This window comes from Amphiprion ocellaris, chromosome 5 (genome assembly GCF_022539595.1).
Source record: "Amphiprion ocellaris isolate individual 3 ecotype Okinawa chromosome 5, ASM2253959v1, whole genome shotgun sequence".
NCBI lineage: Eukaryota > Metazoa > Chordata > Actinopteri > Pomacentridae > Amphiprion > Amphiprion ocellaris.
This window is the reverse complement of record NC_072770.1, coordinates 9,124,491-9,139,023: the sequence shown is the minus strand read 5'-3', so window position 1 is coordinate 9,139,023 and position 14,533 is coordinate 9,124,491. Positions and strand designations below refer to the sequence as shown.

The following is a 14,533-nucleotide window of genomic DNA, read 5'->3' as shown; positions in this document are numbered from 1 at the left end:
TTCAGTTCCTCCGTAATCCACTTCATCTTCTTCATTCTGCTCAACATTTAAGTTAGCTGCTTACTTGCAAAAAGTGGAAGTTATGTTTTAGGTTTTGTAAATGCTGTGTCTTAGATAATTCACATTCAGCAGTGTTGTGTGGTCCAACCTGATTTGGGCCAACTAACTCTAGCTGAACCTGAAACCTAATGGTGAGCTTTATAGATCTTCCTTTAAGACCTCCAGGAAAACATACCTGATCCTGACAATCATTTTTAAAAGTGAGAGGCCTGGTCTGACAGGCCTGGGAGCCATGCCAGATTCAAAAACACAGCAGCAACACCGAACAGCTGACGTCCCAGCAGGTTTTTTCTTTCAAATTTCCTCTTTTTCTTGACATTTTGAGACTTTTCTTCTGTGGCCACTGTGTCATACTAGGATCTATAATTAAAAATTTTAAGCATACTGACGCACAGATCCAACATCTATGGCAGTTAAAGGACACTATACCAACTTGAACAGACCAAGTGGAAGTTGGATCTGTTCCCAGTCTGCAGTCTAGGACGGGGTGATAGAATAACATGTACCACAAGATAAGACACATTTCAGAAATTTTGTGAATTCTCCAGTATAATTTGGTCTTTGTCGGCTCTCTGCTTGTCTGCAAATTCAGTGGACAGAGTTTTGCATCAATCATCTGTATGGCAGTGTGGGATTTTTGCATAATTCTTGCATCATTGAAAGTGAGGACCTTTACTTGTTATTGAGTTTGACCAAGCCACACATCGTGGCACACTGTATTTTGATATTACACCCATCCAAATTCCCATATAGTCACTGCGATGGACATCCTTATCTCATGTGGTATAGTCAAAAAATTACCATGCATCCCGACATGCATGGAGAGTGACTACCGATGAGAGATGAGAAATGTAAAGTACTCTACTGTTCAAAAGTTTGGGGTCACCCAGGCAATTTCATGTTTTCCATGAGAACTTGCACTTGTATTCTTGTGCTAGCATAACTGCACAAGGGTTTGCTAATCATCAGTTAGCCTTTCAACACCATTAGCTAACACAATGTAGCATGTATAATGTTTTATAATAATTAACAATTGGACAATTAATAATGTCCAGATTGTATTAATGATTCATTTAATGCTATCTTCACTGAAAAAAATGCTTTTCTTTAAAAAATAAGGACATTTTTAAGTGACCCCAAACTGGCCGGTAGTGTACATGAATAAAAGTTGCTCTAGATTATTTAAATTTGCTCCATATTAGTTAAAGTTGCTCTTAGCAAGTTAAAGGTGACATACACTACCGTTCAAAAGTTTGGGGTCACCCGGGCAATTTCATGTTTTCCATGAAAACTAACACTTTTATTCTTGTGTGAACATAATTGTACAAGGGTTTTCTAATCATCAATGAGCCTTGGTTGCTGGAAATGTTCCTCTGCACCCCTATGTAGATATTCCATTAAAAATCAGTCATTTCCAGGTAGAAAAATCATTTACCACATTGACAATATCTAGACTGGACTTCTGATTCATTTGATGTTATCTTCATTGAAATAATCTGCTTTTCTTTCAAAAATAAGGACATTTCTAAGTGACCCTAAACTTTTGCGCAGTAGTATAGTTTTAAAATCAATCATCTGTATGGCAGTGTGGGATTTTTGCATAATTCTTGCATCAGTGAAAGTGAGGACCTTGATTTGTCATTGAGTTTGACCATGACACACATCATGGCAGACTGTATTTTGATATTACACCCATCAAAATTCCCATATAGTCACTGCGACAGTAAAACGTGACCATGTGTCCCGGACGAGACACGTGGAGAATGACTACTGATGAAAGATGAGAATCGGAAAGTGGATGATAGAAAGATGAGGAGGGATGATAACTGAACCCGTCGGCTGGAAACTCACGCACACACAAACACTCACATGCGCACACTCAGACACACACAGCTCCATTTTCCCACTGTTGAAAACAGCAGTGGGAGTTTTGTGAACCAAAGTTCCCACACTTGTTGGCTGCTCCGTGACCGTGGCTTCCAAAGTCAATGGAGAGTGTGATTGTGTGTGTGATTGTGTCTCTGTGCATGCGTGTGTGTGCGTGTGTATGTGCATGTGTGTGTGCGTGTGTTTGTCCCAACCCCTCTTCGACCCCCTATAGCTTTTCTCATGGAAATTGGCAAGCAAATTGTGTGAACCTATGACCTATAACTTTCTCCCTCTCCAACACACACACACACTCACGCATAAACACACATGCACAGACACACACTCTCTGCCACACACACACACACACACACACACACACACAGCTGTCTGTGCTATTTCTGACTACCCAGACTGTCGAGTCATCCGAGGACTGAGGAAGGGGGGGAGGAATTAGCGAGCTTTTCTCTCTTTCTCTTCCTGCCCTTTTCTCCTTCCCTTTCTAACTTTCCACTCCTTTCATCATTGATTTCTTCTTTTCTCTCTCTTTTTAGCTCCATAACTGCTTATTTTCTCTCTCATTTTCTGCTTCTTCTTTCTTGCCCCTTTCCTTCCGTTCTCCTTCCCTGCTCGCTCTTCTGACTTGTTCCCATCCTTCCCACTAAACCTTTTTTTCCCTCCCCGTCTTCCTCCATTCCTTCTTTTCCTCTGACCACCACCACCACCACCACCCTCCGTCCTGCTGCCTTCTCCCCCTCCATGTCTGTCTGCCGGCTCTCCCTCTCTCCCTCTGAGCCATCTGACTCGGCAATGACCGGCTGTGACCTTTAGCTGAATGCAGGAGGAGGAGGAGGAGGAGGAGGAGGAGGAGGAGGAGGAGGAAAAGGAGGCGGATAGACGGAGAGCAGGCAGCGTATGACAAATGAGCTAATTGCTTTAGATTAACCATGGAGTGTCTGCCTGCCTGCCAGGCCCACAGCCTCCTCCTGTCTAGACAACACCACAGAGGGAGGGAACAGATCAGCAGTCCCTCTCATGCAACACCGCCGACAAGGGAACACTTTTTAATGGCTCTTTTTTTTTTCTTGCTGCACAAGGAAAGTTGAAAGAACTTGAGTGCTGAGAGTCAGACGAGGACAGTAAGAGGACAGCAGGAAGTTGTTTATTGAGTGGCTGATTGATTATTAACCAACTCTGCAATATAAAGTCCTGCACCTCTATGGAAGCAGCACAGCCATGGCTAGAAGGAGAAAGATGTGTATTGTGCAATTTAACAAAGTTATATTGCCATAAATCAATCAATCAAATGCCATGCCATTCAGCGTAGGCGATCACTTCTCTCCATCGAATCCAAACTTTTGCTTTCTGAATTGTGACTGTTGCTTGTTCCAGTGTCTAGCCATGATGTCAGTCCATCCATCATTTTCATCCTCTGTCTGCCTCGGCCTCTTTTCCCATTCATTTTTCCAGTTGTGATGATATATTCCAGGGTCTCTTTCCTTATGATGTGTCCAAAAAATGTGCTTATTCTGTCTGTATAAGATATTACGTAGCATACGTCTATAAAACCACATCTCTGCTGCAGTGATTTTGGTTGACATTTTATCACACCACCGTTCAAAAGTTTGGGGTCACACAGACCATCTCATGTTTTCCATGAAAACTCACACGTTTATTCATGTGCTAACATAACTGCACAAGGGTTTTCTAATCATCAATGAGCCTTTCAACACCATTAGCTAACACAATGTAGCATTAGAACACAGGAGTGATGGTTGCTGGAAATGTTCCTCTGTACCCCTATGGAGATATTCCATTAAAAATCAGCCGTTTCCAGCTAGAATAGTCATTTACCACATTAACCATGTCTAGACTGGATTTCTGATTCATTTAAGGTTATCCTCATTGAAAAAACTGCTTTTCTTTCAAAAATAAGGACATCTCTAAGTGACCCCAAACTTTTGAACAAATCAGAAGTGCCCACAGGTGTTACCAATACTGTAAAAATGGTGACTCTGCATATTACTGATTACAGTTTTATTTGCCTCAACTCTACTCTGTGTAAACACAGCCTGCAGTTCAGCCCAAAAGTCCCAGCATTTTTGTCACATGGATGTTGATCAGACCTGCGCCACCAAAGATTTCTTATTGAGATACCCTGAATTTTTAGATATTTACAAAATCTGATCAGCACAAACTGTTGACACATGTAGAATAAAGTGATTTTTATTAAATATCGTGATTCCCCCCCAAAGATACTGGAAATCACACACGATGAGTTCAAAGGCTGTCAGACAGTTGAAAATCCAAGAAGATTCTTTGATGCAAAACATCATATTATCTTTAAGCATAGTGTGTGCACTGACATATCAGCTGAAATTGTCAAAAATTAGCAAACAAGAAAAACATTTCCATGTTGTAATAACCTTTACAATAATGCTTGGGGGTTTTGCATTTCTATAAGATGAAACAAGCAAGCTGAAGATGCCACTTGCGCTTAATTGAGACAGTTTAAAGGCAAAAAAGACTGAGAATTTGTTTTAGGCAGAGTAGAACAGCATCTTTTAAACAGAGAAAATGAATACACTGTTCAAAACAAGTGGACGAGAAGTTTATTCTAGATAAATAGAACATTCTATTGAATTTACAGGTCATTACGATGGGGAAAGCGACTGCTTTTACTTCTTGTTTCTGGATGCAGCACGAGTGCAAACTTGAATGCAGGGTTCTGTTGCTGCAAGAATAAATCGTCATTAAACCCTGAGCGCCGTTCGGCCTCCATGTTTTAGTCGCATGTTGTCTCTTTGGATTGCACATTTCAACGTGGAGCTGAGACTCTGGAGCCTCAGCGACTCACCCAGAAGCCCGTTTTCTGCACACCAAAGGAACAGTTTTATTGTGTGTCTTTGCTGAAGCGTGTTTTAGCCTTCAGGATGTTTTTCAGCATACTTGCCTTAAAAATGACTGTTGCCTCGCCAAAAAGGCTCCTGAAATTTAAAAGGGTGAGACAGTGCCGATAAAGAACTTGAGGGAGAGGAAGGATGAAAAAAAGAGGGTGAAAGGCTTTGGTAGACTCTATAATGTGTTTTAAATCTTCACATGATGAAAAAAATGGTCAAAATATTGCAGAAAAACAATATTGCTGTGCTTAGCTACAGTGGGAAAATCAGTATTATTGTGTAATCTTGTTTCTTTTGGAGATTGACTGACACTGCAGGTGAGGAAATGATTTGCCTGTTAGTGTGCAGGAAGAAGGGAGAGACATAAAGGACAGGGAAAATGAAAGAGGCGATAGATGGAAAAAAGCATGAAAAATGCGAAAGGACAAGATAGAGGAGGCTGACGTCCCATGTTTTGGAGCTGATAAGTCGTGTTCTCAAGTAGCATACAAGGTTTTTTTTACTGCATTATGACAAATACGATCAGAAAAGCTGAATGGAAGCAGAATGATAACAGTAGCTAGTAAAACTTTGACACTTTAGGTGACTTCTGTTGCTGAAAACACTCTAAAAGTCCATTTCTGCATCAATATTAAATTGTAAATTCCTGTTAGATGTGTTAACTGTGTGCGACAGAGCTGCCCAGATCCTTTCCTCCTTTCCTTTCTTCCTTTCCTTTAATTTCCTTTCCTTTCTTTTCCTGTTTTTCCTTTTCTGTCTTTATTTCCTTTCCTTTTCTTTAATTTCTTTTCCTTTCTTTTCCTGTCTCTCCTGTCCTGTCTTTATTTCCTTTCCTTTCCTGTCTTTCCTTAACTTTAATTCCATTTATTTTTTTATTTCCTGCCTTTCCTTTCCTTTCCTTTCCTTCCCTTTCCTTTCCTTTCCTTTCCTTTCCTTTCCTTTCCTTTAATTTCCTTTCCTTTCCTTTCCTTTCCTTTCCTTTCCTTTCCTTTCCTTTCCTTTCCTTTCCTTTCCTTTCCTTTCCTTTGGATGAACTTAATGAGTTCAATTTTGTGTTTTTAACTGAAAAAATAGCTACTACAACTTTGACATTTCAGATGACTTCTGTTGCTTAAAAAAAACACTCTAAAAGTCCATTTCTGCATCAATATTAAATTGTAAACTACTGACAGATGCGTTAAATGTGTGCTACAGAGCTGCCCAGATATTTAGATTAAAAGGAAACGTTGCCCCTAGTGTGTGCAACATGAAGCACATGACCCCATGAGGACAGCAACAGGAGCTGAGTGTGTTTGCAGCTGGACTAGATGAGGGTCTGCCCAGCAGGACTCCACCTATAGGATGTGGACATTCAGTCAGCGTGACGGCGGTCACTGAGTTCATCAGACAGTCACATGTCCACTAGTTCCACTTTTACACTTCCACTTCTGTTTTCTGAATAATGCAGGGCGTTCAAGATGAGAAATTTAACCTCCTGAACCCCAGGCAGTGTCTGGCTGTTTATTATTTTATTTGCTCTAGTCATATTTTTACTCACCGTGGGCTCATGTTTTTTTTAATGCAATATGAAGTCCTGAACCTCTATGGAAACAGAACAACCGGCTAGAATGAAGCAGAACCCAAAATTGTGTTCACTGGCATAAAGCTCGCTTTCTTTGGTTATTTATTTTGCAACATGTACAGCATTCTTCTGTGCCCATGGGTGTCATTAGGTATTTTACTGCTGAGCACAGCCTGCAGTTCAGCCTAGTCCCACTGAAAAGTCTCTGAATTTTTATTAAATGACTTTTGCCCCGAAGTGGGTCACTAATGGCTTCTTAATTGCACTGAGGAGCACAGAATAGTTTGGGGTTTTTTTTTGCAGAATCTGGGATGATTATTTGGTTTATTTTTGGCAATTTTTTTAAAATTATTATTTGAGACACATAGAATAAAGTTTCTATGAAATATCACAACTTGAAGCTCATATTTGGCTTCCAGATAGTTTGGGAACACAAACACACACATTATCAAACAGACTAAAAATATTAGTAGTAGTAAACACTCACATGGACTATTAAAGAGAACTGTTGTTATTGTCGAAGGCATAAAGGAACAGAGAGACACTTAAACATACTGCCATGCCAGTTTCACCATCTGTGTGTCCTTGACAGCTTGTTCTGTCAGCTGGTGCTAAACTCCCACAACTTCTTCTCTCCTCCCTTTTTCCCTTTCCTTTCCTTTCCTTTCCTTTCCTTTCCTTTCCTTACCTTTCCTTTCCTTTCCTTTCCTTTCCTTTCCTTTCCTTTCCTTTCCTTTCCTTTCCTTTCCTGTCTTTCCTTTCTTTCCTTTCCTGTCTTTCCTTTCCTTTCCTTTCCTTTCCTTTCCTTTCCTTTCCTTTCCTTTCCTTTCCTTTCCTTTCCTTTCCTGTCTTTCCTTTCCTGTCTTTCCTTTCTTTCCTTTCCTTTCCTTTCCTTTCCTTTCCTTTCCTTTCCTTTCCTTTCCTTTCCTTTCCTTTCCTTTCCTTTCCTTTCCTGTCTTTCCTTTCCTTTCCTTTCCTTTCCTTTCCTTTCCTGTCTTTCCTTTCCTGTCTTTCCTTTCCTTTCCCTTCCTTTCCTTTCCTGTCTTTCCTTTCCTTTCCTTTCCTTTCCTTTCCTTTCCTTTCCTTTCCTTTCCTTTCCTTTCCTTTCCTTTCCTTTCCTTTCCTGTCTTTCCTTTCTTTCCTTTCCTGTCTTTCCTTTCCTTTCCCTTCCTTTCCTTTCCTGTCTTTCCTTTCCTTTCCTTTCCTTTCCTTTCCTTTCCTTTCCTTTCCTTTCCTTTCCTGTCTTTCCTTTCCCTACCTTTCCTTTCATTTCCTTTCCTTTCTTTCCTTTCCTGCGCTCTCAGAAATGAAGTGTAGGTAACAATATAGCCAGTGTGTTGCGTTTCAAACCCAAATATAAATATATGTTATATGTGCATACTTTTAAATAGTCCACTGTTCTGTCTGCACTCTCACCAACTATACACTGTAAAAACTGCATTTGAGCTGCACTTAAAGTAAAATGCTTAAATTTACTTAGGTAAAATTCTACTTTGTACTTTTAAACTTTCCAGCCAAAGTGCTAAAATGAGGTTTACTGCTCCGTCAGCATTACGACGTCCAAGTTTCTTCAAAACTTTAAGCTGCAACTCAATTAAGGTTTTCTTCCAAGTAGCATTACAGAGCAAAGAAAAGTGACAAAATCATACAAAAAAAAATGACAAGCATCTTTGTTAAGTAAATATTTCAATTGGAAAAACTCCAAACTTCTTTTTTCTTTAAAATGAAGTTACAGTGATGCAAACTGTTCATTTGAAAGGAATCAAGAGTGGATCTAACTTCAAACCAGCTGAATTAATAGTACTTCTTAAGCTAATCTACATGAAGTTAATTAGCTCAATTTAAACGTTTTGAGGCAAATATGGAGACAAATAAAACTGTAATCAGTAGAATATTTATAGTATGTAGAGTCACCATTTTTTAACGGTATTGGTAACACCTGTGGACACTTGAAAAACATGTTGTAGGTGTACATTCCCATTCAAAAGTTTGGGGTCACCCAGATAATTTCATGTTTTCCATGAAAACTCACACTTTTATCCATGTGCTAACATAACTGCACAAGGGTTTTCTAATCATCAATGAGCCTTTCAACACCATTAGCTAACACAATGTAGCATTAGAACACAGGAGTCATGGTTGCTGGAAATGTTCCTCTGTACCTCTATGGAGATATTCCATTAAAAATCAGCCCTTTCTAGGTAGAATAGTCATTTACCACATTAACAATGTCTAGACTGTATTTATGAATCATTTAATGTTACCTTCATTGAAAAAAACTGCTTTTCTTTCAAAAATGAGGACATTTCTAAATGACCCCAAACTTTTGAACAGTAGTGTATATACCAGTAGTGTATATAAATTATATTAAAAAACATTGTAAAATTTTAATTCTCAACAATAAAATACAAAACATATAGAAGTTAAATGTGTGTATAACCACATCTGTAAATCTTTGCCTTTACTGAACAATGCTGAAAACAATCATATCATACATTTTCTTTTTATTTTCTTTCCTTTCAATACTAAATCAAAGTTACAAAGTTATGTTAATATTAAATATGTCTGGCTTTGTGTATTTATTGTTGATCCAAACGTCTTTATATCTCCTTATACGACATTATATGATGCTATGAAGCATTTATTAAGGATAAGAGTCTGTTAATCCTAAAGAGACGTCCAGCTCCAGACTCCCCGTCCTCCTCCTCTCATCATTATTCCGTCCATCCCTCTGACCCATCTGTCTCTCCCAGACGCTCCCACCACTCCCCCTCTTTCTCTCCCCCTCCTCCCCCACCCCCTCCCATTGACCCCTTTTGTTTGCAGCCATTGTGGGGGTGGGTGGGTGGGTGGGGGGAGGCTGGAAGGGTCCGGTCAGCTGTTTCCTCAATATGCGTCTGGACAGTGTGGGAATGCGTGTGAGAAAAAATTGCAGACAAAGCTGAGCGAGGTTCAGAGTGTGAGTGTCGACCGGCGAGGACACACAGCATCCGCAGGACATGTAGGTTCACTGCTGCAGAGGGAAATTTCCTTTATTTTTTTTTTGGTTGTTTTGGTTTAGTTTTTAGCTTTTTCGCAACGGGAAAGGTTTTCATCGCTGGAATACAAACATCTTTTTGTAAAACGATAGAGATCTGGTTGAGCGAAGAGACTATGCAGCCGTCGTCAGGGAGCCACAACCATGACAACTGTGTTCAGACACAACTGTGCGGTAAGTGTCTCATCTGAGGAGAACATCTATGTTTTATCAGACGCTCCGTGGCTGCGGCTTTCTTCTCTCAGGCTGCTGCAGCGAGCTCAAGAAAGAAGATAATATTCCTCAGGTTTTTGTTGTTTTCTTTTAAATTTAAAAATTACTGGATTGAAAGAAATGGAGCTGGAAGTCATTTTTCAAGCAAAAAAAAATTTTAAAAATACTAGAATGTTCTCCGGTTATGCTTTTTAAATGTGGCGGTTTGATGCTTTAGGGCAGGGGTGTCAAACATAAGGCCTATGGGCCAAAATCGGCCTGCCAGAGGGTCCAATCCGGCCCACGGGACGACTTTGCAAAGTGTAAAAATGACTGAATACTTCCTGTGAAAATATTTAACCCTTAGCTGCATATGTGATTAGACCCTACTCTCTTTCATAAGTGGGTCAAACATGACAATCTTTTTTTTTTTGCCATTTTTTGTCATTCTGGTTCAGAATCATTTCTGTTATTGTTTGTATTACATTTTTGTCCACTCGGGAATGATCTCATGTTTGAAATCGGTTTATTTTTCACTTTATAACAGATTTTGAACATTTTGATGATTGAAAAAGAAGAATATTGCACATAATAGCAATAGAATGTCAACATTCATTTTGTTGGCATTTTTCCACTCTTCCTCCAAGTTTGTGCATCACCTCTTGTATGATATTATCAGTGATAAAGAACTGGGGGTAGCAATACAAATATTACAATTTCTTTAAAAGTATAAAAGTTAAAGCAGAACTGTAAATTGAATAGTATTAAAAACATGTTTTTTGAGGAATAACTGGGAAATTAAATGATCAAAACTTTTCATTACCAAGATATTCCAAGAAAACGACCTCAGATTGCATAAACTCTGTAGTTTTAAGTGGACTCCGGTTCTGCTCCGGCAGTTTAATTTGTTGTGTGGATCTAGAAGCTTTGCCACAGAGTTGTGTGTTACTCTGAAAGTGGAGTTTGGTGGTTAAAGGGTGAAGTTGGCCTCACAGCAGAAGGTTATTGACCTCTGAGAAACAATTCAGGTTTGGTTAAAACAGGAATGTCACTAAAAAGTCTAGACGAATACCAGACTGCAAAAACAAATGTGAGTAAAAGCAGCTAAACCTTTTCCACCTAAAGACCTTGTCCAGTTTTTCTACAACTGGTTTGTGATTTTAAAAATGTGAAATTAACTGATGTTGATCTGGTTGTGTGAGGCAAACTGGGTAAATTCATACTGATTCGTGGATCTAATGCGTCCAAATACAGCTCTAGTGTGAATAATATATGAATGGTTGCTTTCAGAAAATATCATGAATGAGTTATAGGAGTCACCTGACTGTCTGTGTGTGTCTCCCAGTGTTGTGTAAGAGTTTAGACGGTCAAAGGAACACAGCCAGACTGTGAGAACTGTCTGGAAACCAGTCTGGGTGTTGTTGTTGTTGTCTGCAGGTTACTTTATGTTCTTGTGCCTGACTTGGACCTGACCTCTGGCTGCTCCTCATGGAAAAAAAGTGTGAGAAAAAAAAGCTGCGTGTGTGTGTGTGTGTGTGTGTGTGTGTGTGGGGGGGGGGGGGGGGGGGGGGGGGTAGTTAGAGCAGACTGTCTCTAAACAAAGCTAGCCCTGTCTGTCTGTCTGGTCTAGTCTGGCTTTATGTGTGTGTGTGTGTGTGTGTGTGTGTGTGTGTGTGTGTGTGCGTGTGTGTGTGTGTGTGTGTGTGTGTCCAAAAGCCTTTTATTTTTTTCTCTCATCACACAGAAAATATATGAACCTCGTTGTATTGAAACTGCTGCTATTAGCCACAATAGATGTGTGTTTTATTTTTTATTTATAGAGCAATAATTTCATTTTTAGCCAAACTGTACTGACACTATAAACCAATTAACTGATAGTCTCAAATCAGTAATTAATTGCGAACTCTTGTGATACTCAGGCACTAAGCAAAAATGTCAGTCAGAAGCATTTGCTGCTGCACTCGTCAATTTAAATGTGAGATGTGGTCATTTGAAGATGCCACATTTTTAAAATATGTTTTATAAGCTAAATAATTTTCAGTGTTAGACCGTGAAAAGGCCATGTACCTACACACTGACATACTGGAGTGCCGTTTAAATTCAAACCACATCTTTTTTCTTCTCATATATAATCTATTTTTCTCATGTTGTGTTGTTACCCCATGGCGGAGTTATATGACGATCGGCGTTGGTTTGTCTGTCTGTCCGTCTGTTAGCAACATCACTCAAAAACAGACTAACGGATTTAGATGACATTTTCAGGGAAGGTCAGAAATGACACAAGGACCAAGTGATTAGATTTTGGCAGTGATGCAGCTTATAGTCTCTTACTTATCCATCAAAAATGATACGACTGAGCAGCCTTGGCAAAGTGCTGCGCACACTGAGTACTTTTCTTGTTTTGTTATTGTGACTGAGGTTTTATTTCCGATGTGACAGATTAATAGGAATTTATTTCTCATGCTTGTACTTCCATATTTTTAACCACCTGACAATTTGTCAAGTTTGTTAGTGTTTGTACTGTTTTTCTGATGATTGAGGAATAAATACAGATACGTGACTCTGCTACATGTGTTAATATGCATGTACACTACCATTCAAAAGTTTGGGGTCACCCAGACAATTTCATGTTTTCCATGAGAATTCACACTTTTATTCATGTGCTAACATAACTGCACAAGGGTTTTCTAATCATCAATTAGTCTTTCAACACCATTAGCTAACACAATGTAGCATTAGAACACAGGAGTGATGGTTGCTGGAAATGTTCCTCTGTACCCCTATGGAGATATTCCATTAAAAATCAGCCATTTCCAGGTAGAATAGTCATTTACCACATTAACAATGTCTAGATTGGATTTCTGATTCATTTACTGTTACCTTCATTGAAAAGAAATGATTTTCTTTTAAAAATAAGGACATTTCTAAGTGATCTCAAACTTTTGAATGGTAGTGTATGTAGTCTGTGTTCCTCAGATCAGTTTTGCATCCAGGAATCCATTCAACTTTTTTTTTTTTTTTTTTTTTTTTTTAACAAATGCAGCCAAATGCCAGTGTACATGTGCGTAGGACTTACAAACACAATTTCATTTGTCGTATTGTATACAAAACAATACATAGTTTTTGGATGTTCTTTCTCTTGTATTTGTTTCCCTTCTATATCCCATTAATGTAATGCTGTAAACATCAACAACTGAAAACGGCTTATTATTTTATGTGAGTAAATGCAGCAGTGTTTTACTGCCCTTTTGTGAAAGAAAACTTGAGAAACCTGTTAGTCGGGATTAGAGCTGTAACTGCTTTCTAACTTAATAACAGGATAATAATTATGTTCCTCAGGGGCAGTAGTGGAAATCAGTTCTACCACACAGTGGGGGCTTTTGGGACAATATAGAAAATAATGGTCCAAATTAATGCAGCAGGCCAAGATATCCTGATTTATAATCTCTAGTTTGTTGCATCTTACACTCTTTATGATGAAAATATTCTTTAGACTCCCATTCCTGGTGAACATCAGCTCTCTCTCAAACTCTGTCTTCAGGTTGAATTGTGTTTTCCTCGTCTCACAAACTGACCTCCATCTTTGTTTCTGTTCCGCTGCAGCCCAGCTGGAGTTTGTCCAGATCCTGGTGATCGTGGTGGTCATGATGGTCATGGTGGTGGTGATCACCTGCCTGCTGAACCACTACCGCCTATCAACACGCTCTCTCCTCTCCAGACACGCCCCCACACGCAGGAGACACCTGCCATTGGCCAATGTAAGTCCGACACCACGTTTACACCTAGACCTCCGTCACACTTGTGTTTACTCTGTTCACTTTTACCCACACTAACGTTATCTGTGCAGAAATGGATCTGGTGATTAGATTTTGGCAGTGATGTGACTTATAGTCTAGATCCACAGATTTCTCAAAGATTTCTGTATCATTGCCAGATAGCGGCACGGCGTCACTTTAACTATGACAACAAGTGAACACTACGTCAGCTGCCTGCTGATGATCACATGATTGAAATCCTACTACAAATCCACCACCTGAGGACTTATTAGGACTTATCCGTCAGAAATTGTACAAGGATCATTGAGTAAACTGTGGGGGTGTTTCTGAGTCCCATCTATTCCTGCCACCCGCTACATATTTAGATCACACGATTCAGTATCAGTACATAACGTGCACATGCATAACACACGCCTGTGTTCAGTACAAGGTCATTTTGTTTGTGGGTACATCTATATTAAATGGCCACATTCTATGTCACCGTGATTTCTGATCATCAATAAATAAAAAACAAATGCTGCATTTCTGACAATGCCATATGGGGGAATGAACAGCCTTGGAGGAGTACTGTGCTGAGTGCTCTTCTAGTTTTAGCAATTGACACCTGGAGAAAAGTTTTTTCACTTTTTGATTTTCATTTTTTTAAATCATTTATGGCATTATAACAGCGTCATACTGCACAAGGACATTTTTGAGTTCTCTCTACTTCTAGCTGTGGTTGTATTGTTTCCATAGAGGTGCAGGAGTTTATAGTGCAATAAAAAACACAGAGAAAGTTCTTAGGTTCAGAGGGTATATATCAATCATTTGTCGTCAGTCTCTTGACATATACAGTACCTTTAAGGGATTCAAAAAAAGGAATTTATTCCAAGGAAATATGCCGTGAGCAATACAACTCTTGTTGCATGTAAACAATGTTATGTACACTACCATTCAGAAGTTTGGGGTCACTTAGAAATATCCTTATTTTTGAAAGAAAAGTATTTTTTTCAATGTAGATAAATTTAAATGATTCATAAATATAGTCTAGACATTGTTAATGTGGTAAATGACTATTCTAGCTGGAAACGGCTGATTTTTAATGGAATATCTCCATAGGGGTACAGAGGAACATTTCCAGCAACCATCACTCCTGTGTTCT

General features: G+C 39.2%; 1 protein-coding gene across 2 annotated transcripts in view; it reads left to right on the top strand.

Annotated features, from left to right (window-relative positions):
- The window catches only part of pmepa1 (prostate transmembrane protein, androgen induced 1), a 56,602-nt gene that overhangs the window by 28,474 nt on the left and 13,595 nt on the right, over positions 1–14,533 (top strand). The window contains exons 1-2 of one of the 2 annotated variants that reach the window (XM_023267605.3): positions 9,323–9,598; positions 13,220–13,374. In XM_023267605.3, coding sequence (XP_023123373.1) covers positions 9,541–9,598; positions 13,220–13,374 — 213 coding nt within the window. In that variant the 5' untranslated portion in view covers positions 9,323–9,540. Of the gene's footprint in view, positions 1–9,322; positions 9,599–13,219; positions 13,375–14,533 lie in introns of those variants that run through there. The other variant, XM_023267596.3, reaches the window with a different exon arrangement.